The 25,056-nt window shown below is 46.0% G+C and overlaps 1 protein-coding gene across 2 annotated transcripts in view; it reads left to right on the top strand.

Annotated features, from left to right (window-relative positions):
* XPA (XPA, DNA damage recognition and repair factor) overlaps nt 1-11,122 on the top strand; it is a 62,575-nt gene extending 51,453 nt beyond the window's left edge. For both annotated transcript variants that reach the window (XM_069766810.1, XM_069766819.1), the window contains 2 exons: nt 679-796; nt 10,951-11,122. In XM_069766810.1, the coding sequence (XP_069622911.1) occupies nt 679-796; nt 10,951-11,099 (267 nt within the window). In that variant the 3' untranslated portion in view covers nt 11,100-11,122. The remainder of the gene's footprint in view (nt 1-678; nt 797-10,950) is intronic.
* Nucleotides 11,123-25,056: the final 13,934 nt, after the last annotated feature.

Below are 25,056 nucleotides of genomic sequence, written 5' to 3'. Positions count from 1 at the left end.
TTTCATAGAATTGATGGGCGTGACCCTTTATACTATTTTTGTTGTAATGCCATACTATTCTATATGCTATGTGTGAAAATGTATATACATATATATCTCTCTAATTTACGCCCCTCTGTTTTGCATGTATCTTTTTTGAACGTTGTATATACAGAGATGAATATTTCTATCTAGTTTTAGGCGTATATGTACATACTGTTTGACCTTATAATTTTGTTTTGTTTTTTTCAATCCTAGTCTGATGAAGGTCTAAGTTTCAGACCGAAACGTTACAAAGTGGGATTGCATTTGAATAAATCTTATTTGCATACTTCTATGAGTGCCGGAATTTTTTGAATTATACTTATTAAGGGGGTGGTATCCCTCTCCGAGCACCTCCTGGTTACATAGTGACGTGCTATATATTTTTATTTCACAGACAAAATACACATAAGTTTCACAGTGTACTATAAAAACAAAATGCTACTAAAAGTAAAAACAAAAAAAATATATATATTACATAATTTTTTTATATTGCCATAATCCTCATACCATCCCTTTTTAATAGAGAAATTGTATAACTAGTGGTTATTCTCCTAATTATGGACCTTGGTATTTAGTTTTCAGTGTCTTCTCTACGTGGCACAATTATAAACAGTGGTGTGTGATATTTTCATGCTGTTCCTTTTACTTTTTCAGATAGTTAAACGTTCTTTAGAAGTCTGGGGTACTGAAGAGGCTTTAGAAGAAGCAAAGGAAGTTCGGCAAGAAAACAAAGATAAAATGAAACAGAAAAAATTTGACAAGAAAGTAAAAGGTAAAGTTACCAAAATATGCTTTATTTTCTGTAGAATTAGGTAACAGTATACAGTAATGTTCAAAATAATAGCAGTGCGTTCAAAAACATGAGTTAATCACAAAATCTTTATACTAGTTTTTATTTCCATGCATTGGAACATTGCACATTGTTCTCTAATTCAAAACATGAAGAGAAATGTATAGAATTTACAGAAAATAACAAAACATGAACATTGGGCTGTTCTAAAAGATAGCAGTGTCTCTGTAAAGACTACAAACTCACAATATGTATTTTTTGAGGATTTAGCATTCCTGTGAATCACTAACCTAATATATAGTTGTATACCCACAGTTTTTTAGAACTGCTTCACATCTATATTGCGTAGAGCCAACCAACTTCTGTCACCTGTTATTCCAGCCCAGGATGCTTGACCTACATTTCACAATTTTTTGGCATTTGTTGTATTTGCCTCCGAAGCTAAATTTTTGATGCCATCCCACAAGTGTTTGAGGCCCAGGGATTGGGCTGCCACTCCATAACCTCAATTTTGTTGGACTTTAACCAAGATTTTGCTCGTTTACTGGTATGTTTCGGGTCATTGTCTTGTTGAAACACCCATTTGAAGTGCTTATCTTCTTCAGTGTAAGGAAACATGAGCTCTTTAAGTATTTTAATATCTGCAAACTGGTCCACGATCCCTGGTATGCGGCAAATAGGTCCGACAGCATAGTAGGAGAAACATGCCCATATCATGATGCCTGCACCACCATGCTTCACTGTCTTCAGAGTGTACTGTGGCTTGAATGCAGAGCTTGGGGGTCGTCTGACGAACTGTCTGCAGCCCTCGGACCCAAATAGAACAATTTTACTTTCATCAGTCCACAAAATGATTCTCCATTTCTCTTTAGGCCGGTTGATGTGTTCTTTGGCAAATTGTATCCGCTTCAGTACATGCTTTTATTTTAACAGTGGGATTTGCAGGGACTTCTTGCTAAGACATTAGCGTGACACAGACATCTTCTCACGGTCACAGTACTCACAGGTAACCTGAGACTGTCTTTGATCATCCTGGAGCTGATCATTGGCTGAGCCTTTGCCATTCTGGCTATTCTTCCCTCCATTTGAATAGTCTTCCACGTCTCTCTGGTTTGGCTTTCCATTTGGAGATCATTTTAGCTGAACAGCCCATAATTGTCTGCACTTCTTTGTAAGATTTGCCCTCTCCAATCAACTTGTTAATCAAAGTACGCTGTTCTTCTGAAGAATGTCTCCAACGACCCATAATTCTCAGGCTCTCAAGGAGAAATGCATGTACAACATGTCCTGGCTTCACCCTTATATAATGTCCGCCTGATTCACACCTGTTTCTTCACAGAATGATTGACCTCACTAATTGAATTCCACTCTTATTTTGAACACACACCCTTTTTATTAATTATTCTGATACACAGAGACTCAAAAACATGCAGATCATGAATACAGTGTCTGGTTTTCTTAGAATCTATTGCACCAACTGGTAAGTACTGTATTTTCTGGCGTATAAGACTACTTTTTAACCCCTGAAAATCTTCTCATAAGTCAGGTATCGTCTTATACGCCAGGTGTCGTCTTATAGGGCAGGTGCGGAGTAATCTGCGGTCGCCGCATATTGTGGGGGGAGCGACCCCAATGACGAGGTGAGGGGGCACCTCACCGGGAAGGTGTACAAGGGCTTGCCAGATGAGTGAAAGCGGAGTGTTTTTCTAGGCACAGCACCGCTCTCTCTCTTTTTTGAATAACCCTGGCATCCCAGACGCTGACAGTTTGCTTCACTTACACCTTCCTGGTGAGGCGCTCCCTCACCTCGTCATCAGGACCACTCCCCCCCCACTATCCACTATATACGTCGACCGCAAATTGCTCCGCACCCACCCTATAAGACGACACCCGGCATATAAGACAACCCCCGACTTTTGAGAAGATTTTATATTTTAACTGGAAAAGTTGGGAGTCGTCTTATACGCCGGAAAATACGGTAGTTTGACTTGTGGTAATATAATTTATATCAAAAACTGTGAGTAATCTGGTTAGTCATATTGGACTGCTGTTATTTTGAGCACTACTGTACATAAGCATTATATGACTTGGTTGCAGAAGAAATCCAGTTAAAATTATTCTTAACTTTATTATATGCGCTATATAGAATATTCTATATATTTAAATACTTTTTTGCCCCTCTGTATATAGTCAGTTAGCAATAGTGCAAGTTCCACCACTTAAAAAGATGAGAGGCGTCTGTAATTTACATCGTAGGTAGACCTCAACTATGGGAGACAAACTGAGAAAAAAAATCCAGAAAATCACAGTCTGTTTTTTTAACATTTTATTTGCATATTATGGTGGAAAATAAGTATTTGGTCAGAAACAAAATTTCATCTCAATACTTTGACCTCTGTCATTGCCAACAAAGGATATATTACAAACGTTTTCTGTAAGTCTTCACAAGGTTGCCACACACTGTTGTTGGTATGTTGGCCCATTCCTCCATGCAGATCTCCTCTAGAGCAGTGATGTTTTTGGCTTTTCGCTTGGCAACACGGACTTTCAACTCCCTACAAAGGTTTTCTATAGGGTTGAGATCTGGAGACTGGCTAGGCCACTCCAGGACCTTGAAATGCTTCTTACGAAGCCACTCCTTCGTTGCCCTGGCGGTGTGCTTTGGATCATTGTCATGTTGAAAGACCCAGCCACGTTTCATCTTCAATGCCCTTGCTGATGGAAGGAGGTTTGCACTCAAAATCTCACGATACATGGCCCCATTCATTCTTTCATGTACCCGGATCAGTCGTCCTTGGCCCTTTGCAGAGAAACAGCCCCAAAGCATGATGTTTCCACCACCATGCTTTACAGTAGGTATGGTGTTTGATGGATGCAACTCGGTATTCTTTTTCCTCCAAACACGACAAGTTGTGTTTCTACCAAACAGTTCCAGTTTGGTTTCATCAGACCATAGGACATTCTCCCAAAACTCCTCTGGATCATCCAAATGCTCTCTAGCAAACTTCAGACGGGCCCGGACATGTACTGGCTTAAGCAGTGGGACACGTCTGGCACTGCAGGATCTGAGTCCATGGTGGCGTAGTGTGTTACTTATGGTAGGCCTTGTTACATTGGTCCCAGCTCTCTGCAGTTCATTCACTAGGTCCCCCCGCGTGGTTCTGGGATTTTTGCTCACCGTTCTTGTGATCATTCTGACCCCACGGGGTGGGATTTTGCGTGGAGCACCAGATCGAGGGAGATTATCAGTGGTCTTGTATGTCTTCCATTTTCTAATTATTGCTCCCACTGTTGATTTCTTCACTCCAAGCTGGTTGGCTATTGCAGATTCAGTCTTCCCAGCCTGGTGCAGGGCTACAATTTTGTTTCTGGTGTCCTTTGACAGCTCTTTGGTCTTCACCATAGTGGAGTTTGGAGTCAGACTGTTTGAGGGTGTGCACAGATGTCTTTTTATACTGATAACAAGTTTAAACAGGTGCCATTACTACAGGTAATGAGTGGAGGAAAGAGGAGACTCTTAACCCCTTCCCGACCTGTGACACAGCGTATGCGTCATGAAAGTCGGTGCCAATCCGACCCATGACACATATGCTGTGTCACAGAAAGATCGCGTCCCTGCAGGCCGGGTGAAAGAGTTAACTCCAATTTCACCCGGCCTGCAGGGACAGGGGGAGTGGTAGTTTAGCCCAGGGGGGGTGGCTTCACTTCCCCCCCGTGGCTACGATCGCTCTGATTGGCTGTTGAAAGTGAAACTGCCAATCAGAGCGATTTGTAATATTTCACCTAAAAAACTGGTGAAATATTACAATCCAGCCATGGCCGATGCTGCAATATCATCGGCCATGGCTGGAAACACTTATGTGCACCCACCCCACCCCATCGATCGCCCCCCCAGCCCCCCGATCTGTGGTCCGCTCCCCTCTGTCCTGTGCTCCGCTCCCCCGTCCTCCTGTCCGCTCCCCCGTGCTCCAATCACACCCCCCGTGCTCCAATCAAACCCCCCGCACTCCGATCACCCCCCCGCACAGCGATCCCCCCCGTGCTCCGATTCCCCCCCCGTGCTCCGATCCACCCCCCTGCACAGCGATCCCCCACCCCGTGCTCCAATCCACCCCCCCGTGTTCCGATCCACCCCCCCGTGTTCCGATCCACCCCCCCCATGCTCCGATCCACCCCCCCCCCCCCGTGCTCCGACGCTCCCCCCGTGACCTGATCTCCCCCCCCCCTTATACTTACCTCCCGGGATCCGTCCGTCTTCTTTCCTGGGCGCCGCCATCTTCCAAAATGGCGGGCGCATGTGCAGTGCGCCCGCCGAATCTGCCGACCGGCAGATTCATTCCAAAGTGAGTTTTGATCACTGAGATAGGTTATATCTCAGTGATCAAAATAAAAAAAAATAGTAAATGACCCCCCCCCCTTTGTCACCCCCATAGGTAGGGACAATAAAAAAATAATTTTTTTTTTTTTTTTTTTACACTAAGGTTAGAATAGGGGTAGGGTTAGGGGTAGGGGTAGGGTTAGGGGTAGGGTTAGGGGTAGGGTTTCGGTATGTGCACACATATTCTGTTCCTCTGCGGATTTTTCCGCTGCGGATTTGATAAATCCGCAGTGCTAAACCGCTGTGGATTTATCGCGGATTTACCGCGGTTTTTCTGCGCATTTCACTGCGGTTTTACAACTGCGATTTTCTATTGGAGCAGTTGTAAAACCGCTGCGGAATCCGCAGAAAGAAGTGACATGCTGTGGATTGTAAACCGCTGCGTTTCCGTGCAGTTTTTCTGCAGCATGTGCACAGCGATTTTTGTTTCCCATAGGTTTACATTGAACTGTAAACTCATGGGAAACTGCTGCGGATCTGCAGCGTTTTCCACAGCGTGTGCACATACCTTTAGAATTAGACTATGTGCACACGGTGCAGATTTTGCTGCGGATCTGCAGCGGATTGGCCGCTGCGGATTCGCAGCAGTGTTCCATCAGGTTTGCAGTTCCATGTAAACATATGGAAAACCAAATCCGCTGTGCCCATGGTGCGGAAAATACCACGCGGAAATGCTGCGTTGTATTTTCCGCAGCATGTCAATTCTTTGTGCGGATTCCGCGGCGTTTTACACGTGTTCCTCAATAGGAATCCACAGGTGAAATCCGCACAAAAAACACTGGAAATCCACGGTAAATCCGCAGGTAAAACGCAGTGCCCTTTACCCGCGGATTTTTCAAAAATGATGCTGAAAAATCTCACACGAATCCGCAACGTGGGCACATAGCGTTAGGGTTAAGGTTGGAATTAGGGTTGTGGTTAGGGGTGTGATTAGGGTTATGGCTACAGTTGGGATTAGGGTTAGGGGTGTGTTGGGGTTAGTGTTGGAGGTAGAATTGAGGGGTTTCCACTGTTTAGGCATATCAGGGGTCTCCAAACGCAACATGGCGCCACCATTGATTCCAGCCAATCTTGTATTCATAAAGTCAAATGGTGCTCCCTCACTTCCGAGCCCCGACGTGCGCCCAAACAGTGGTTTACCCCCACATATGGGGTACCAGCATACTCAGGACAAACTGCGCAACAATTACTGGGGTCCAATTTCTCCTGTTACCCTTGTGAAAATAAAACAATGCTTGCTAAAACATCATTTTTGAGGAAAGAAAAATTATTTTTTATTTTCACGGCTCTGCGTTGTAAACGTCTGTGAAACACTTGGGAGTTCAAAGTGCTCACCACATATCTAGATAAGTTCCTTGGGGGGGTCTAGTTTCCAAAATGGGGTCACTTGTGGGGGGTTTCTACTGTTTAGGCACACCAGGGGCTCTGCAAACGCAACGTGACGTCCGCAGACCATTCCATCAAAGTCTGCATTTCAAAAGTCACTACTTCCCTTCTGAGCCACGACGTGTGCCCAAACAGTGGTTTACCCCCATACATGGGGTATCAGCGTACTCAGGACAAACTGGACAACAACTTTTGTCGTCCAATTTCTCCTGTAACCCTTGGGAAAATAAAAAATTCTGGGCTAAAAAATTATTTTTGAGGAAAGAAAACGTATTTATTATCTTCACGGCTCTGTGTTATAAACTTCTGTAAAGCACTTGGGGGTTGAAAGTGCTCACCACATATCTAGATAAGTTCCTTTGGGGGTCTAGTTTCCAAAATGGGGTCACTTGTGGGGGGTTTCTACTGTTTAGGCACACCAGGGGCTCTGCAAACGCAACGTGACGCCCGCAGACCATTCCATCAAAGTCTGCATTTCAAAAGTCACTACTTCCCTTCTGAGCCCCGACGTGTGCCCAAACAGTGGTTTACCCCCACACATGGGGTATCAGCGTACTCAGGACAAACTGGACAACAACTTTTGTGGTCCAATTTCTCCTGTTACCCTTGGGAAAATAAAAAATTCTGGGCTAAATAATTATTTTTGAGGAAAGAAAACGTATTTATTATTTTCACTGCTCTGTGTTATGAACTTCTGTGAAGCACTTGGGGGTTCAAAGTGCTCACCTCACATCTAGATAAGTTCCTTTCGGGGTCTAGTTTCCAAAATGGGGTCACTTGTGGGGGGTTTCTACTGTTTAGCCACATCAGGGGCTCTGCAAACGCAACGTGACGCCCGCAGAGCATTCCATCAAAGTCTGCATTTCAAAACGTCACTACTTCACTTCCGAGCCCCAGCATGTGCCTAAACAGTGGTTTACCCCCACATATGGGGTATCAGCGTACTCAGGAGAAACTGGACAACAACTTTTGGGGTCAAATTTCTCCTGTTACCCTTGGGAAAATAAAAAAAAGCGGGCTAAAAAGTCATTTTTGAGAAAAAAAATTTTTTAATTTTCATGGCTCTGCGTTATAAACTTCTGTGAAGCACTTGAGGGTTCAAAGTGCTCACCACACATCTAGATTAGTTCCTTTGGGGGTCTAGTTTCCAAAATGGGGTCATTTGTGGGGGATCTCCAATGTTTAGGCACACGGGGGCTCTCCAAACGCGACATGGTGTCCGCTAATGATTGGAGCTAATTTTCCATTTAAAAAGCCAAATGGCGTGCCTTCCCTTCTGAGCCCTGCCGTGCGCCCAAACAGTGGTTTACCCCCACATATGGGGTATCTGCGTACTCAGGACAAACTGGACAACAACATTTGTGGTCCAATTTCTCCTATTACCAATGGCAAAATAGGAAATTCCAGGCTAAAAAATCATTTTTGAGAAAAGAAAAATTATTTTTTATTTTCATGGCTCTGCATTATAAACTTCTGTGAAGCACCTGGGAGTTTAAAGTGCTCAGTATGCATCTAGATAAGTTCCTTGGGGGGTCTAGTTTCCGAAATGGGGTCACTTGTGGACCTATGCTCCAATGCATAGGCACACAGGGGCTCTCCAAACGCGACATGGTGTCCGCTAACAATTGGAGCTAATTTTCCATTCAAAAAGTCAAAAGGCGCGCCTTCCCTTCCGAGCCCTGCCGTGTGCCCAAACAGTGGTTTACCCCCACATATGAGGTATCAGTGTACTCGGGAGAAATTGCTCAACAAATTTTAGGATCCATTTTATCCTGTTGTCCATGTGAAAATGAAAAAATTGAGGCTAAAAGAATTTTTTTGTGAAAACAAAGTACTTTTTCATTTTTACGGATCAATTTGTGAAGCACCTGGGGGTTTAAAGGGCTCACTATGCATGTAGATAAGTTCCTTGGGGCATCTAGTTTCCAAAATGGGGTCACTTGTGGGGGAGCTCCAATTTTTAGGCACACGGGGGCTCTCCAAACGTGACATGGTGTCCGCTAAAGAGTGCAGCCAATTTTTCATTCAAAAAGTCAAATGGCACTCCTTCCCTTCCAAGCCCTGCCGTGCGCCCAAACAGTGGTTTACCCCCACATATGAGTTATCAGCGTACTCAGGACAAATTGGACAACAACTTTCGTGGTTCAGTTTCTCCTTTTACCATTGGGAAAATAAAAAAATTGTTGCTGAAAAATCATTTTTGTGACTAAAAAGTTAAATGTTCATTTTTTCCTTCCATGTTGCTTCTGCTGCTGTGAAGCACCTGAAGGGTTAATAAACTTCTTGAATGTGGTTTTGTGCACCTTGAGGGGTGCAGTTTTTAGAATGGTGTCACTTTTGGGTATTTTCAGCCATATAGACCCCTCAAACTGACTTCAAATGTGAGGTGGTCCCTAAAAAAAATGGTTTTGTAAATTTCGTTGTAAAAATGAGAAATCGCTGGTCAAATTTTAACCCTTATAACTTCCTAGCAAAAAAAAATTTTGTTTCCAAAATTGTGCTGATGTAAAGTATACATGTGGGAAATGTTATTTATTAACTATTTTGTGTCACATAACTCTCTGGTTTAACAGAATAAAAATTCAAAATGTGAAAATTGCGAAATTTTCAAAATTTTCGCCAAATTTCCGTTTTTATCACAAATAAACACAGAATTTATTGACCTAAATTTACCACTAACATGAAGCCCAATATGTCACGAAAAAACAATCTCAGAACCGCTAGGATCCATTGAAGCGTTCCTGAGTTATTACCTCATAAAGGGACACTGGTCAGAATTGCAAAAAACGGCAAGGTCTTTAAGGTCAAAATAGGCTGGGTCATGAAGGGGTTAATGAAGAAGTTACAGGTCTGTGAGAGCCAGAAATCTTGATTGTTTGTTTCTGACCAAATACTTATTTTCCACCATAATATGCAAAAAAAATGATAAAAAAACAGACAATGTGATTTTCTGGATTTTTTTTTCTCAGTTTGTCTCCCATAGTTGAGGTCTACCTATGATGTAAATTACAGACGCCTCTCATCTTTTTAAGTGGTGGAACTTGCACTATTGCTGACTGACTAAATACTTTTTTGCCCCACTGTATCAGTGGTTCGTCTGGATAGGTGAATGGCTTACAGCAGAACATGGGCTGTGTTTTATACTTCTACTCATATTACAATTCTGCTACTCACCAGAACTGTCACTCAAGATATCCTGCCCTGCCAGAAACCAGGAAGGATGGAGACTACCCAGTTATGAGCTGCTCAATAGACAACTTGAGATAACCCCCTGACCATTTTCCATGTTTGAGTCTCTGTTTTTGCCCCCTCCTTCCCAGAGCCATAACTTTATCTTTCCATCAATATGGCCATTTGAGCGCTTTTTTTTTCGGAACGAGTTGTACTTTTGAACGACCGCATTGGTTTTACCGTATAGTTTACTGGAAAATGGGGGGGAAAAAACTCAGTGCGGTGAAATTGCAAAAAAAAAAAGTTCAATTCCACAATTGTGTTTTTTGTTTTTTTGTTGTTTTTCTCACTAGGTTCACCAAATGCTAAAACTGACCATTACGATTCTCCAGGTCATTACGAGTTCATAGATACCAAACATGTCAAAGTTCTCTTCTATTTAAGGGGTGAAAAAAACAAAAAATCCAAAAACTGTTGGAAAATTACATGCTTTTTTTTTTTACTTTACACTTGCTTCAATAGTCTCCATGGGAGATGCTTGTGCTACACAGAGCAGAGTTTTAGAAAAATACTTGCTATGAGCCCCCGCCGACCGCTCGACGGCGCCCATAGCTATCCGGCAATGATGCCCACAGGGGTCTATTGCATTGTGTTAAATGCCGCTGTCCGAGATTGACAGTGGCATTTAACAGGATAACAGACGTGGGTGGTTTGCGATTCCACCCACGGCTGTTAGGGACACATGTCAGCTAATGAAATCGGCTGACGTGCCGGAAAAGATATGACTCTGCACCCACATGTACATTCATATACGGTGCATATCGTAAAGGGGTTGTAGAACTGTTCGCTTCCACAATGCGTGATAACATTGCAGCAACACATACCTGTGTGCACTTATCTTGACAGGTGTACGTTGATGTGACATTACCAGGTCTTTCACTGCTGTAAATGTGAATAATGTTGGACAACCCATTACTTTTATCTGCAGAACATACTGATTTTTTTTTTTTTTACTTGTGCCTCCCAAAAATATTTGGCTAGAACCATGAAATCCAACATGTCAGATCCTTCTGCCTGACTTATTTCAGGACACCAGCATTCGCATCAGATGGTGGGCCTGTCCTGATATTTATCAAGTGTTATAACTTTTCCTTAATCTTCTATAACTTGAGAATATTGACATAACCCCTCTATTTTACAGAACTTCGTCGTGCTGTAAGGAGCAGTTTATGGAAAAAAGATGTTGGTGGCCATCAACACGAATATGGGCCGGAGGAACATGTTGAAGAGGATATGTATAAGAAGACGTGCACAACTTGTGGTCATGAATTAAATTATGAGAAAATGTGAATAAATATATGTATGAATTTGCACTAAGTTTTATTTCTTATGTATCAAACTCAATTTTTGGGGGGCTGGATACTATGAAGAATGGATTTAGACGACTTGATAAGAACACAGTGGGCATCACCCCGTCCCACTCAAACGGTAAAAGTTGCAACTTTTCTAAGTGTTTATGCCAGATTTCCTGGTGTAAACACTTTGAATCAGTGCCACCGTCTGTGTTGGATTAGGGTATGTTTCCACAGTCAGTATTCGCTGCAGATTGGACGCTGCGTACAGCTGCAGCATCCAATCCGCAGCAGCCAGATGTTGCAACATAGTGGAGGGGATTCCATGAAATCCCATCTCCACTATGCGTGCAGGGATGCCTCCGGCTTCCCAGCGTAACCGGACATGCGGCGCGTCTTTCTAGACCGCAGCATACCTATTGATCTTGCACTGTCGCAAGATATATATCACAATCCAATATATAGGATGCTGTGATTCCACATGGTTTCAATGAAGCCGTACAAAAGCCGGCAGCGCTTTGGATGAAGCTTACTCAAAAGCTCTGCCAATACTGACTGTGGAAACACACCCTTAACCCCTTCAAGTCGCGGCCCTTTTTCATTTTTGCGTTTTCGTTTTTCGCTCCAATCCTTCCCTGAGCCATAACTTTTTTATTTTTCCGTCAATATGGTCATGTGAGGGCTTATTTTTTGCGGGACAAGTTGTACTTTTGAAAGACACCATTGGTTTTACCATGTCTTTTACTAGAAAACGGGAAAAAAATTCCAAGTGCGGTGAAATTGCAAAAAAAAAGTGCAATCCCACACTTGTTTTTTGTTTGGCTTTTTTGCTAGGTTCACTAAATGCTAAAACTAACCTTTCATTATGATTATCTAGGTCATTACGAGTTCATAGACACCTAACATGACTAGGTTATTTTTTATCTACCGTATTTTTCGGACTATAAGACGCACCGGACCATAAGACGCACCCCAAATTTGGGGTGAAAATTGCAGAAAAAAAGATTTTTTATAACATGGGGGTCCGTCTTATTGTCCGAATTTACAGTATCTTATGGCGGTGGCAGAGCAGGGTCACAGGAGGCAAGGTGGGGTGATGCTGGGATGAGGAGGTGCTGGGATGATGAGGTGCTGGGATGAGAAGGTGCTGGGATGAGAAGGTGCTGGGATGAGAAGGTGCTGGGATCAGGAGGTGCTGGGATCAGGAGGTGCTGGGATCAGGAGGTGCTGGGATCAGGAGGTGCTGGGATCAGGAGGTGCAGTGAGAGGTATGGCGTGAGAGGGGTCCCTGGCGTACCATGCAGGCTTACCTAGGTGGCAGAGGTGCGGTGGCAGAGGTCCGGTGGCAGAGGTGCGGTGGCGGGGGTGTGGCAGCAGAGGAGGCGCAGGAAGCGGGGTCCCTTTCCCCGGTATGGTGATGCAGCAGGCCTGGTGTGCAGCAGAGCCGGGTGAATCCTCTTGTTATCGGTGGGCGCGGCCATCTTCCTGAGGCCGCGCGTGTGCAGATGAAGCGCTCTGCTCCCGGGGCTTCAGGAAAATGGCTGCGGGAGGCCGCGCGTGCGCAGATGGAGATCGCGGCGGCCATTTTCCTGAAGCCCCGGGAAGCAGAGCGCTCCATCTGCGCACGCGCGGCCTCCGGAAAATGGCCGCCACCACCGATAACAAGAGGATTCACCCGGCTCTGCTGCATACCGGGCCTGCTGCATCACCATACCGGGGAAAGGGACCCCGCTTACTGCGCCTCCTCTGCCGCCACACCCCCGCAACCGGACCTCTGCCACCACACCTCTGCCACCTAGGTAAGCCTGCATTGCGACTATTAGACGCACCCCCCATTTTCCCCCCTTTTTTTGGGGGGAAAAAGTGCGTCTTTTAGTCCGAAAAATACGGTAAGTGGTGAAAAAAAATTCCAAACTTTGCTAAAAAAAAAAGTGCCATTTTCCGATACCCGTAGCGTCTCCATTTTTCGTGATCTGGGGTCGGGTGAGGGCTTATTTTTTGCGTGCCGAGCTGATGTTTTTAATGATAACATTTTTGCGCAGATACGTTCTTTTGCTCGCCCGTTATTGCATTTTAATGCAATGTCGCGGCGACCAAAAAACGTAATTCTGGCGTTTCGGATTTTTTTTCTCGCTACGCCGTTTAGCGATCAGGTTAATGCTTTTTTTTAATTGATAGATCGGGCGATTCTGAACACGGCGATACCAAATACGTGTAGGTTTGTTTTTTTTTTTAATTGTTTTATTTAGGATGGGGCGAAAGGGGGGTGATTTAAACTTTTATATTTTTTATATTTTTTTCATATTTTTAAAAACATTTTTTTTTTTACTTGTGCCAAGCTTCAATAGCCTCCATGGGAGGCTAGAAGCTTGCATAGCCTGATCGGCTCTGCTACATAGCAGCGATCATTAGATCGCTGCTATGTAGAAGAAATGCAGGTGTGCTGTGAGCGCCGACCACAGGGGGGCGCTCACAGCAGACCTGCATCAGTAACCATAGAGGTCTCAAGGACCTCTATGGTTACCTTCCTGATGCATCGCCGACCCCCGATCATGTGACGGGGGTCGGCGATGACGTCATATCCGGCCGCCCGGCCGGATGCGGTAGTTAAATGCCGCTGTCTGTGTTTGACAGCGGCATTTAACAGGTTAATAGCGGCGGGTGAATAGCGATTTCACCCGTCGCTATTGCGCGCACATGTCAGCTGTACAAAACAGCTGACATGTCGCGACTTTGATGTGGGCTCACCGCCGGAGCCCACATCAAAGGGGGAGACACGATATGAGCAGTACATGTACTGATCATGTCATGAAGGAGTTCACATCCTACATTTAAAGTATATGTTGACAAATTCTAAATATGTGTAGACCCTTTTGGCACATATTTGGGTACAGTCATCATACATATTACAATATTTTAGGAAGCATAGTTAAGTGGACTTCTATATACAGAATGTATACCATGCAAAAAGGTGTAGTGACATTATTCAATAAGCAACTGTATGGGATAAAGTTACATATGTCGGAAGCACATCATGATGTAAACACGGACCATAAAACCAGGTCTAAAGAGAGTTAAGGACCATGTTGTTGTTTTTTTTTTTTCCTTTGATTAACACATTTGCATGTTGTTGACCGGCCAATTTTTACAATTCTGACCACTATCCCTTTTATGAGGTTATAACTCTAGAACGCTTCCATGGATCCCACTGATTCTGACATTGTTTTCTCGTGACATATTGTACATCATGATAGTGGTAAAATTTATTTGCTATGACTTGTGTTTTATTTGTGAAAAAAAAGCGGAAATTTGGCAAAAAATTTTCTTGCTATTTTTCAACCTAGAATTTTCATGCCCTTAAATTATACAGATATGTCACACAAAATATTTAATAAGTAGCATTTCCCACATGTCTACATCAGCACAATTTTGGAACCAAAATTTTTTTGGTTAGGAAGTTAAGGGTTAAAAGTTAAACAGCGATTTTTCAGTTTTACAACACTATTTTTTTTTCTCAGGGACCACATCACATTTGAAGTCTATATGATAGAAAATACCTAAAAGTGGCACCATTCTAAAAACTGCACCCCTCAAGGTGCTCAAAACCACATTCAAGCAGTTTATTAACCCTTCAGGTGCTTCACAGGAATATTTGGAATCTTTAAAAAAAAAAAAAAAATGAACATTTACCGTGTAAGCCGAGAATTTCAGCCCATTTTTTGAGGCTGAAATTGCCCCTCTCGGCTTATACTCGAGTCATACCCAGGGGTCAGCAGGGGAGGGGGAGCGGCAGCTGTGTAATAACTCACCTGCTCCTGGTGCGGTGTCCCTGGTTCTCTGGCGCTGACAGCTTCTTCCAGTAGTGAGCGGTCACATGGTACCGCTCATTACAGTAATGAATATGGACCCAACTCCACTCCCATAGGGGTGGAGTCACATTCATTACTGTAATGAGCGGTACCATGTGACCGCTCACTACTGGAAGAAGCTGCCGTCGCCAGGAGCAGGTGAGTATAGTGCAGTGCACGATATTCCCCTTCTCCCCGTTCCACCGACGGCCGCCGCTGCGTCTTCCGCGTCCTCTGCAGTGACGCACAGGTCGGAGGGCGCGATGACGTGATTAGTGTGCGCGCCGCCCTCTGCCTGAACAATTAGTGCAGAGGACGCGGAAGACACAGCGGCACCCGTCGCTGGAACGCGGAGCAGGTGACTATAACAAGTGCCCCGGGGGCCTGAGAGGTGAGTATGTTGTTGATTACAAAAAAAAAAAACAGCATATGGGGCAAATATCTGTATGGAGCATCTTATGGGGCCATGTGCAGCATTATATGGGGCAAATATCTGTATGGAGCATCTTATGGGGTCATGTGCAGCATATATATGGGACAAATATCTGTATAGGGCCATGTGCAGCATTATATGGGGCAAATATCTGTATAGGGCCATGTGCAGCATTATATGGGGCAAATATCTGTATGGAGCATCTTATGGGGTCATGTGCAGCATATATATGGGACAAATATCTGTATAGGGCCATGTGCAGCATTATATGGGGCAAATATCTGTATAGGGCCATGTGCAGCATTATATGGGGCAAATATCTGTATGGAGCATCTTATGGGGTCATGTGCAGCATATATATGGGACAAATATCTGTATAGGGCCATGTGCAGCATTATATGGGGCAAATATCTGTATGGGGCAATGTGCAGCATTATATGGCGCAAATATCTGTACGGAGCATCTTATAATGCTGCACATGGCCCCATAAGATGCTCCATAGAGATTATTGCCCGGCAGGCCGTGACCAATCAGCGACGGGCAAAGTCTGGCCGCGAATTGGCCCCTTCCTACTCTCAATGCCCCCTCCATACTCCCCTCCAGTCAGCGCTCACACAGGGTTAATGGCTGCGTTATGCCGCGGTGTAACGTAGTCCGTTAACGCTGCTATTAACCCTGTGTGACCCACTTTTTTTTACTATTGATGCTGCCTATGCAGTATATAAAGAGGGTGGCCCAGTGAGACTCTTTCGCCTGGAGCCCTCAAAATTCTAGAGCCAGCCCTGGCTTCACTGATTGTTTGCGGCTGGCCGGGCGTGAACAATCAGTGACAGGCGCAGTTCGGCCGCAAATTGGCACGGAATTTGAACCACGCTTCGCTAATTGGTTGCGCCCGGCTGGCCGAATCCTGTGTATAAATTGCATTATTTTGAAAACTTCATAAATAAACTACATACATATTCTAGAATACCTGATGTGTTAGAATTGGGCCACCATCTAGTATATAATAGTATGTTATTTGTTATTAAATATTTTACCACATTTTTTGCTTCAAATATTTTTTCCACCTCTAAGATGCACCCAGGTTTTATAGTCCAGTGCGTCTTCTTGTCCAAAAAATATGGTACTTTTCTTTCCAAAATTTTTTCCTGTAGACCTATATTTTTTTACTTTTGCAAGGTTAACACTATAAAATGGACCATACAATTATTGTGCAATTTCTCCTGAGCATGCCGATACCCCATATGTGGAGGAAGTCTACTGTTTGGTCACGCGACAGGGCTTGGAAGGGAAGGAGCATCATTTGACTTTTTGAATGTAAAATTTGCTGGAATAATTAGCGGACGGCATGTCCCATTTGGAGAGTCCCTGATGTGCCTAAACAGTGGAAACCCCCCACAAGTGACACCATTTTGGAAACTAGACCCCTTTAGGAACTGAGCACATTGGATTGAGCACATTGAACCCACAAGTGCTTCACAGAAGTTTATAATGTAAAGCCGTGAAAAAAAAAAAAAAAAAAAATCACATTTCCCACAAAAATCTTTTTTGCTCCAATTTTTGTTTTTTTGCAAGGGTAACAGGAGAAAATGGACTTCAAAATTTGTTGTGCAATTTCTCCTGAGTTCATCGATAGCCCGTCTGTCTTCGAAAACTACTTTTGAGCCACAGGGCAAAGCTCAGAAGGGAAGAAGCGCCATATTACAATGCAGATTTGGCTGTACTTGTTTGAGGGTGTCTTGTTACATTGGCAGAGCCCCTGAGGTGCCAACACAGCAGAACCCCCCATAAGTGACCCCATTTTACTAACTAAACCTCTCAATGAATTCATCTAGGGGTGCAATGATTATATTGGGTGTCAAACAGGCAACACTCGCTTTTAAATCTGTTCTCACCTCTGCTAAACAAGCCTACTTCACAACCCTCGTTTTCCCACACAGCAGTGCCACAAGTGAGACTAGGGACTATTTTCTCACGGGGGCGGAGGAATACATTGTGGAAGGATACCTTCCATTACTGTATTCCTGGAGCCCCTGAAGAGTGGTCACATCAGCTGATGTGGCTGCTCTCCATGGGAGATTGTTGTGGGACACTCGTTTTAATTGGATATCTGCGGAACAGGGAGTATATTGTTTGTTTATTATTTTATTTGTTACAGGTGACAATGGCTTCGAGGATCAAGGTGATGGTGAGAATGTACTCTGTCTATATGTACTGTATGTTATGAATGTTGCATGTCCTGTATGTATGTTGCATGTATGTCCATGTTGCACGTGACCTGTTGCATATTGTATGTTGCGCGTCACATGTTGCACGTCGCATGTCACGTCACATGTATGTGCACACAGTCTAGACGAATCCAGCTGTGCTACATCTGGATGCCTGACATCCAGATGTAGCAGAGCCTGTATATGATCGCCGGAGATAACTCTCCAGCGATCACCTACACTGCAGCGTTCACACAATCAGCTGATCGTTAGAAACAGACTAGTGACCGGAGATAATCCCCGGTCACGTGCACGGCCGATCTCGCGATAAGTTACCGTGAGAACTGCAGTGGACGCGGGACTTCCGGCGGCAGGGCAAGTAAGCCCGCATGTAAATTAGCAGACATGCGTAGTAAGCTGTGTTTACGCACTTACTACGCATGTGACTAATCATTAGATGCGGTTTTACTGCATCGAATGATTATATATGGGTAATTTACGGTGTGGTGACGCATTGTAAGCAGACATGCTGCATTCTGAAAAGACACGCCGCATGTCCGTTTACGCGGGTCTGCTGTCTGCGTGTTTTAACGCATAGTGGAGACAGGATTTCAGGAAATCCCCTCCACTATGCTGTAACATCTGGACGCTGCGGCTCTACGCAGAATCAAACACGCAGCATTTCCTGACCGTGGAAACACACCCTTATAGTTCACAACTTTTCATTTAGGCATTCCACCACAGGCTTGGGGAAAGGTGGTAGGGGGCCATCCCTCACTGCTGGAGTGTTCAAACAACATGCACAGATTGTTAATAAGTTAATAACCCATTGGTGTCCTGCAATATGAAGGACAAACATTCAAACATTGTGCATGTTTCCCAAAGATAGCAGAACAATATTAGGACTGCAATACAAGGACAGCTACAATAGCTAATCAGTAGCCAGTCATGAAACAGCAGCCATTGAACATTAAATCAATGACAATAAGGGTCAACAGTCATTCTCACATGAACTCTAGCTCATGTCTCTGGGTCTACTGAAATAATAGTTGTCTGGTTAATTAAGATACAATGTCTTTCGGGCTCAGCCACGATTTTGGTAGTCCAGTGTGCTCAGATTCATACGAGATGTCTTCTGTCCTGGGAGGCAAGGATCTAGCACCGAATAGGTCATCTGAACAAAAAAAAAAATCTACTGGCAAAGGTTCAAGACTCCCTGGTCTGATGGTTGGACAAAAGAAACTGCTTGAAAGGAGTTCCATGGACATGTGAAAAAATAAATAAATAAATAAATAAAAATCAGTGGTAGTTACCATGGATGCAGGTCCAGAAGGGAGGGGAACCCACCTAGACCTTCACATTTTTCAGGGTCTGTGGGACACTTCCATAAAGGTTCATCAAATCTGAAGGAATTGACAGCAGTAAGAGAATCTTTACAAGCTTCTCTAGAGTGAATGTCAGGGAAGCATGGGGTGGTTAAGTCCGACAACATACCATCAGTGGCCTACATAAACCACCAGGAAGGTACCAGGTCAGGTCCCATAATGACCAAAGAACAAAAAAGAAAAAAAAACCTTACAGCTGGCAGAAGAAAATCTTTTATCCCTGTCTACCCATCATTTAAAAAAGGACGGACTGTTATGGCTAACTGTCTAAGTCGTCATTCACTCACCCAATGAGAATAGGCATTAAATCAGGAGATCTTCAGACAGATTTGTGCCTTATAGGGATCTTCCAGAAAAAGGTTTGCTACGAAAGGGCATCTCCAAGTAGAAGCCATATTCCTGAATCTAGTGGAATCAAGTGGGGTGGCTGCCCTTCTGCAAAAGTGAGATTTTTGCCTTGCCTACACTTTCTGCCCCTCCCTCTAATTCTGGCTGTATTGAGGAAGATCCAGGAGGAGGGAGCTTTACTAGTTGCTCCCTTTTGGCCCAGAATGGCACAATTTACATTGCTGAGAACTATGCTCACCTTGAACACCTGGACACTACCAGACATTCACAGCCTTCTGTCCCATGGCACAGTACACCACCTTTGCAATTTACATTTAACAGCCTGGAACTTGAGAGGATAATCAGTAAGGGGGTTCTCACAAGACTTGATGTCCACACTCCTTTTAAAGTAGTAAAAAGATTGTTACTTAAATATTCTAAAAGTATGGTGTAAATTAGAGTACTTTGGCCAAAGTTATTAACACAACAGCAGATCCCCCTTAAGGAAGAATTAGAGTTTTTTCAAAAGAGTCTAGATATGGCCATTTCCACCAGTACACTAAAAACAGGATTTTTGGTTGCTTACCATAAAATCTTTTTTTTGGAGCCTCCATTGGGGGACACAGGAACCATGGGTGTATGAGGCTGACACTATGCAAATAAAAAGTTAGCTCCTCCTCTGCAGTGTACACCCCACCGACTGGCATTATACTCTTCAGTTTGTGAGAAAGCAGTAGGAGATAAATAACAAGGTTGAAAACCATAACCACAAACTTGAGAACTGTAAATGTGAGAACAGTCATAGAACATAAAAGAACAGAAACTGAGAAACATTGGGAGGGAGCTGTGTCTCCCAATGGAGGCTCCAAGAAACAGATTTTACGGTAAGCAACCAAAAATCCTGTTTTCTTTATTGCCTCTCATTGAGGGACACAGGAACCATGGGATGTCCCAAAGCAGACCCTAGGGCGGGAAAAACAGACTTCCATCAGGTCAGAGGACTCACCACTGCCGCCTGCAAGATCCTTCTGCCTAGGCTGGCGTACGCCGAAGCGTATGTATGGACCTTGTAAAAGTTGGTGAACATGTGGATGGAAGACCAAGTTGCCGCTTTGCAAAGCTGTAGGGCGGAAGCCCTGTGGTGCACCGCCCAGGAGGCGCCAACTGCCCGGGTAGAGTGAGCCCTGATCCCAGGAGGGGGCACTCTGTTCTTGACCCAGTAAGCCTCCAGAATTGCCGTTCTGATCCAGCGAACAATAGTCGCCTTAGAAGCCGGTTGGCCTCTGCGCGTGCCATCAGGAATGACGAAAAGAGAATCAGTCTTCCAGAAAATGGACGTTCTATCCAGGTAGATCCTCACTGCCCTGACGAGGTCCAGCTTGTTCAACGATCGCTCCAAGGGATGAGTCTGTGCTGGACAAAAGGAAGGTAGAACGATGTCCTCGTTGAGGTGGAAGCCACCTTAGGAAGGAAGGAAGGCGGAGGCCCGAGGACCACCTTGTCCTGGTGAATGACCAAGAACGGAGGTCAGCAAGACAGGACCGCCAACTCGGAAACGTGGCGGATACAAGTGATGGCCACAAGAAAGGCCACCTTCCAAGATAGAACCGACAGGGGAATCTCCCTGAGAGGCTCAAAGGGGGAAACCCTCAGAACATCCAGTACCAGGTTTAAGTCCCATGCATCCACAGTGGCCCTGTACGGAGGGACAGCGTGGGCTACTCCTTGAAGGAAGGTCTTAACCTGTGGCCGAGAAGCTAAAGTCTTCTGAAAAAGGATGGAAAGCGCAGAGACCTGGCCCTTCAAGGAGCCAAGAGCCAGGCCCGAATCCAGTCCTGCCTGAAAGAAAGCCAAAATGGAAGGCAGGGAAAAGGACATAGAAACGCGGTTGGACTCGCACCAATGGAAGTAAGCCTTCCAGGTACGATAGTAGATCCTGGAAGTCGAAGGCTTCCGAGCCTGAATCATGCTGTGAATCACCCGGTCCGAAAGGCCGGACGCTCTCAGAACTGTGGTCTCAACAGCCACGCCGTTAAACTGAGCGGCCGAGAATTCGGGTGGCAGGTCGGGCCTGTCTGGAAGGCGCCATCCGCGAGAAGATTGACGAGCTCCGCGAACCAAGCTCTTCTGGGCCAATCCGGGGCAATCAGAATGACCGGCACCCCTTCCACTTTGATCTTTTTCAGCAGTTTGGGAAGTAATTGAAGGGGTGGGAACAGGTAGGGCAGCACGAACTGTGACCAAGGAATGGCCATAGCATCGGCGCCCACTGCAAGAGGATTGCGAGACCTGGAGACGAACTGCGGAACCTTGCTGTTCATTCGAGACGCCGTGAGATCCACGTCCGGAGTCCCCCATCAAAGACAAATCTGATGGAAGACCTCCAGATGCAAAGACCATTCCCCTGCCGCAAAGCCCTCGCGGCTGAGGAAGTCGGCGGCCCAAATGTCCATGCCGGGGATATGCACCGCGGATATCACCGGAACCGTTGCCTCTGCCCAAAGGTGGATCTTGGATACCTCGGCAAGGGCCAAGGAGCTCCGAGTCCCCCCCTGATGGATCTTCCAGTCCTGGGCCTGGAGGACCTACCCTGGGAGTAGGAAGGATGCCAGGACGGAGCGGGCTTAAAGGATACTGTTTTCTTCTCCCGACGTGCCTGTGGCCTCTGGTGCTGCTGGGAAAAGGAGTTTTATGCCGCGAAGCGACGAAAAGGCCGAAAGGACCAAAATTGCCATCTAGGAAGAGGGCGACGAGGCTTAGCCTGGGGGAGAAGAGAACTTGTACCCCCGGTGGCGTCCTTAATGATTTGGTCCAGCTTGGAACCGAAGAGACGTGAGCCTTGAAAGGGCAGACTGGTAAGGTACTTATTGGAAGATAAGTCCGCCTGCCAGGCCTTGAGCCAAACGGTCCGGCAGATAGTAACAGCATTGCTGGACGCCTGAGCCGCTCAGGACGTGGCATCCAGAGAGGCAGAGACCAGGTATTCACCAGCGTGGGAAATCTGGTTGGCAAGCTCCGCCAGCTGCATGGGAGGCACCCCGTCCAGGATATCTCGACGGAGTTCTTTGGCCCATTTGGAAATGGATTTCGAAACCCAAGTGGAAGCAAAGGCTGACTTCACAAAGGATTCTATAACTATTGTTAGAGTCCTTCAGAGATGCTCCGCCGGACAGTGGAAGCACCGTGTTGGTGGACAGCCTCGAAACCAGGGGATTCACCGAGGGAGAGACCGTCCAATTGGCGGTAAGTTCTGGAGAAAAAGGATACAAAACACCAAGGCATTTTCCCCTCTGAAAACGTCTGGTCAGGTTCTCTCTTTCTCTGTTCATGATTTCCTCGAATTCAGGATGAGGAGCAAAAAACTTGGAAGGTGGTTTAGCCTGTCTAAACGAAAGCGCCTGATCTGCGGGTTCCGTAGAGGGATCCTTGATGCCACAGGTTTGGTATACAGCCGCAATGAGATTCTGAACCATATCCCTCATGGTGGCGATTTGGTTAGAATCCAGCTCCGAAATATCCTCCGAGGGCGCATCAGAGAATACCTCGCCTGACTCAGGGGAGGAGGATCGGGAGGACGCCAACCACAGAGGAGGACCGTGTGGCGAGATGGAGCGAGAAGAGGACTCAGACCGTCATTCCTGTCTGCACCTTTTGCGGCTTATCAAGGCACTATCGGACGGAGGCTCCTGCGACCCGCTGGCTACTGCGGGGGTCTGCAGAGGTAATCGATCCAGCTCGGACACCAAAGTTTGAGACACCCGTGTTAGATCGGCCACCGATTGTGACAGGGGAGGCCCAGCCTGGGATGGGGGTATCACTCTCAGGTGGATCGGCCGGGGGATCCTGGGCGGTGGGAACAATCGGGTTGCTGCAGGCCTGACAGAGCGGAGAGGACTGACCTGAGGGAAGTTTGCAGTTACAGGACGAACATGCAAAGTACCTAACTAAGGCAGAAGAGGAAGAAGTAGGAGGACGAGAGCGGCCCCCTTTAGAGGTAGACATTTTGAGGAGGTCTGAAGAAAATGCCAGAGGGTTAGGGGACAGCAGAGAAGAGGGGAGTGTCTGTCTGCAGTGCAGAGCTACTCACGGCAGATGAGAAAACGGATACCAGGTGGAGGAAGCTGTCCAGCTTGCGGTGGACCTCCGGAGATAAGACGAGCCCCTGCTGCAATTCGGGCAGATGGTGACCGCTGAAGGGGCGCAGGGCAGGATGTGCGCTCAGGAAGGTGCGGAGCGCGAGGTGTTAAAATCCAGATACGAATGTGCCGAGCAGCGACGTAGAGGAAGGGGAGGTGTCAGCCGAGATGGCGCCGGACAGAGATTGTCGGGCGGGAGAAAGCCCGCCCGATGAAAACGGAAGTGGGCAGAGCGTGGCACCGGAAGTAGGCCCCGGGAAAAGTCGGGGCCTAGATTAGAAGCCAGCGACCACCAGAGGTAATCAGCGGTGCGGGTGCTGCCCGGCTAAGAGGCACGGCAGCTGCCACATAGAAAGGGGAGCGCTGCCACCGGAGCCGGATGCAGGCCCTGGGAAAGCCAGGGCCTATATTAGAAGCCGGCGACCGCTGGAGGACAGCGGGCCGCGAGTCAGCTCCTAAAAGGTACGGCCCCCCACAGGTAGCCACGCCGCAGAGTGAAAGGATGCGGCCGCAGGCAAGGCAGTGTAACTGCCTGTAAAAGTGCGGCCGCCAAGGAGGAAGCAGCGCGGCCGGTCCTGCCAGAAAAAGTGCCCGCAGTAATAGTAGTGCGGCTGCCTGTAAGGCACTGCGCCGCACAGTAAATATGCAGCCGCAGGAAAGGAAGAAATCCGAGGAGAGCTGATAGGGGGGAAAAAATACTCACCTAACATCCCACGCCGTCCGGTACTAACCTTAAAGCGTGGAAAGTATTAGACGTCCGTGGAGCTGGACGTCCTCGTCTCCTCCAACCGACAGGCTCTGGTGGGCGAGTGGGTGAGGGATGGGACCAGGACCGGACTTCTGAGCACGCTTGTGTGCTAGGCTCTTGGTCCTGGAGAGGGGATCTATGAGGATACGGGGTGGCAGTACACGCCGTACTCATAGTCCGCCTTGTGGGAATACAGGTGTGACTGTTCACCCTGTATCCCTTCCGGAAAAAACCTGAAAAGAAACGACGCACATTGAGGTAGTTAAGGGTCTGATGAAAGACCAGTGTCCACCTCCTACTGACACTAAGCTAAACTGAAGAGTATAATGCCAGTCGGTGGGGTGTACACTGCAGAGGAGGAGCTTACTTTTTATTTGCATATTGTCAGCCTCCTAGTGGCAGCAGCATACACCCATGGTTCCCGTGTCCCCCAATGAGAGGCGATAAAGAAAGTTCATGTTTCTGCTTTGGGGACTATTTGCCCAAAAGATCGCCGCACACGCTTAGGTCAATAGATTTATTAAAGTTTCCTTTGCTTTCAGGTCAGTAAGTGGACCTAGAATAGTTCCCTGGGATTTAAACCAGTACTTACTGCCCTTAAATGTGATCCCTTTGAACCAATTTAGTCTATCATTATCCAGTTTCTCACTTTGAATACAATCCTTTTAGTGTGTGGGTGAACTACAGGTCATTTCAGTTACCCCACCTTATACAACCTTCCTGGAGAACAGGGTAATCTTAAAGCCTGTCCCAGCTTTTCTTCCAAAAGTAATTTCCAGGTTTCATGGATCGCAGGAAATGGTCCTCCCTTGCTTCAGTAAAAATCCAAAATCTCAATTAGAGGTAGTCCTTCATTCCTTAGATGTCAGGA

The sequence above is a fragment of the Ranitomeya imitator genome, chromosome 1 (genome assembly GCF_032444005.1).
Source record: "Ranitomeya imitator isolate aRanImi1 chromosome 1, aRanImi1.pri, whole genome shotgun sequence".
NCBI lineage: Eukaryota > Metazoa > Chordata > Amphibia > Anura > Dendrobatidae > Ranitomeya > Ranitomeya imitator.
The sequence above is the reverse complement of the archived record's forward strand: the minus strand, read 5'-3'. Positions and strand labels throughout refer to the sequence as shown.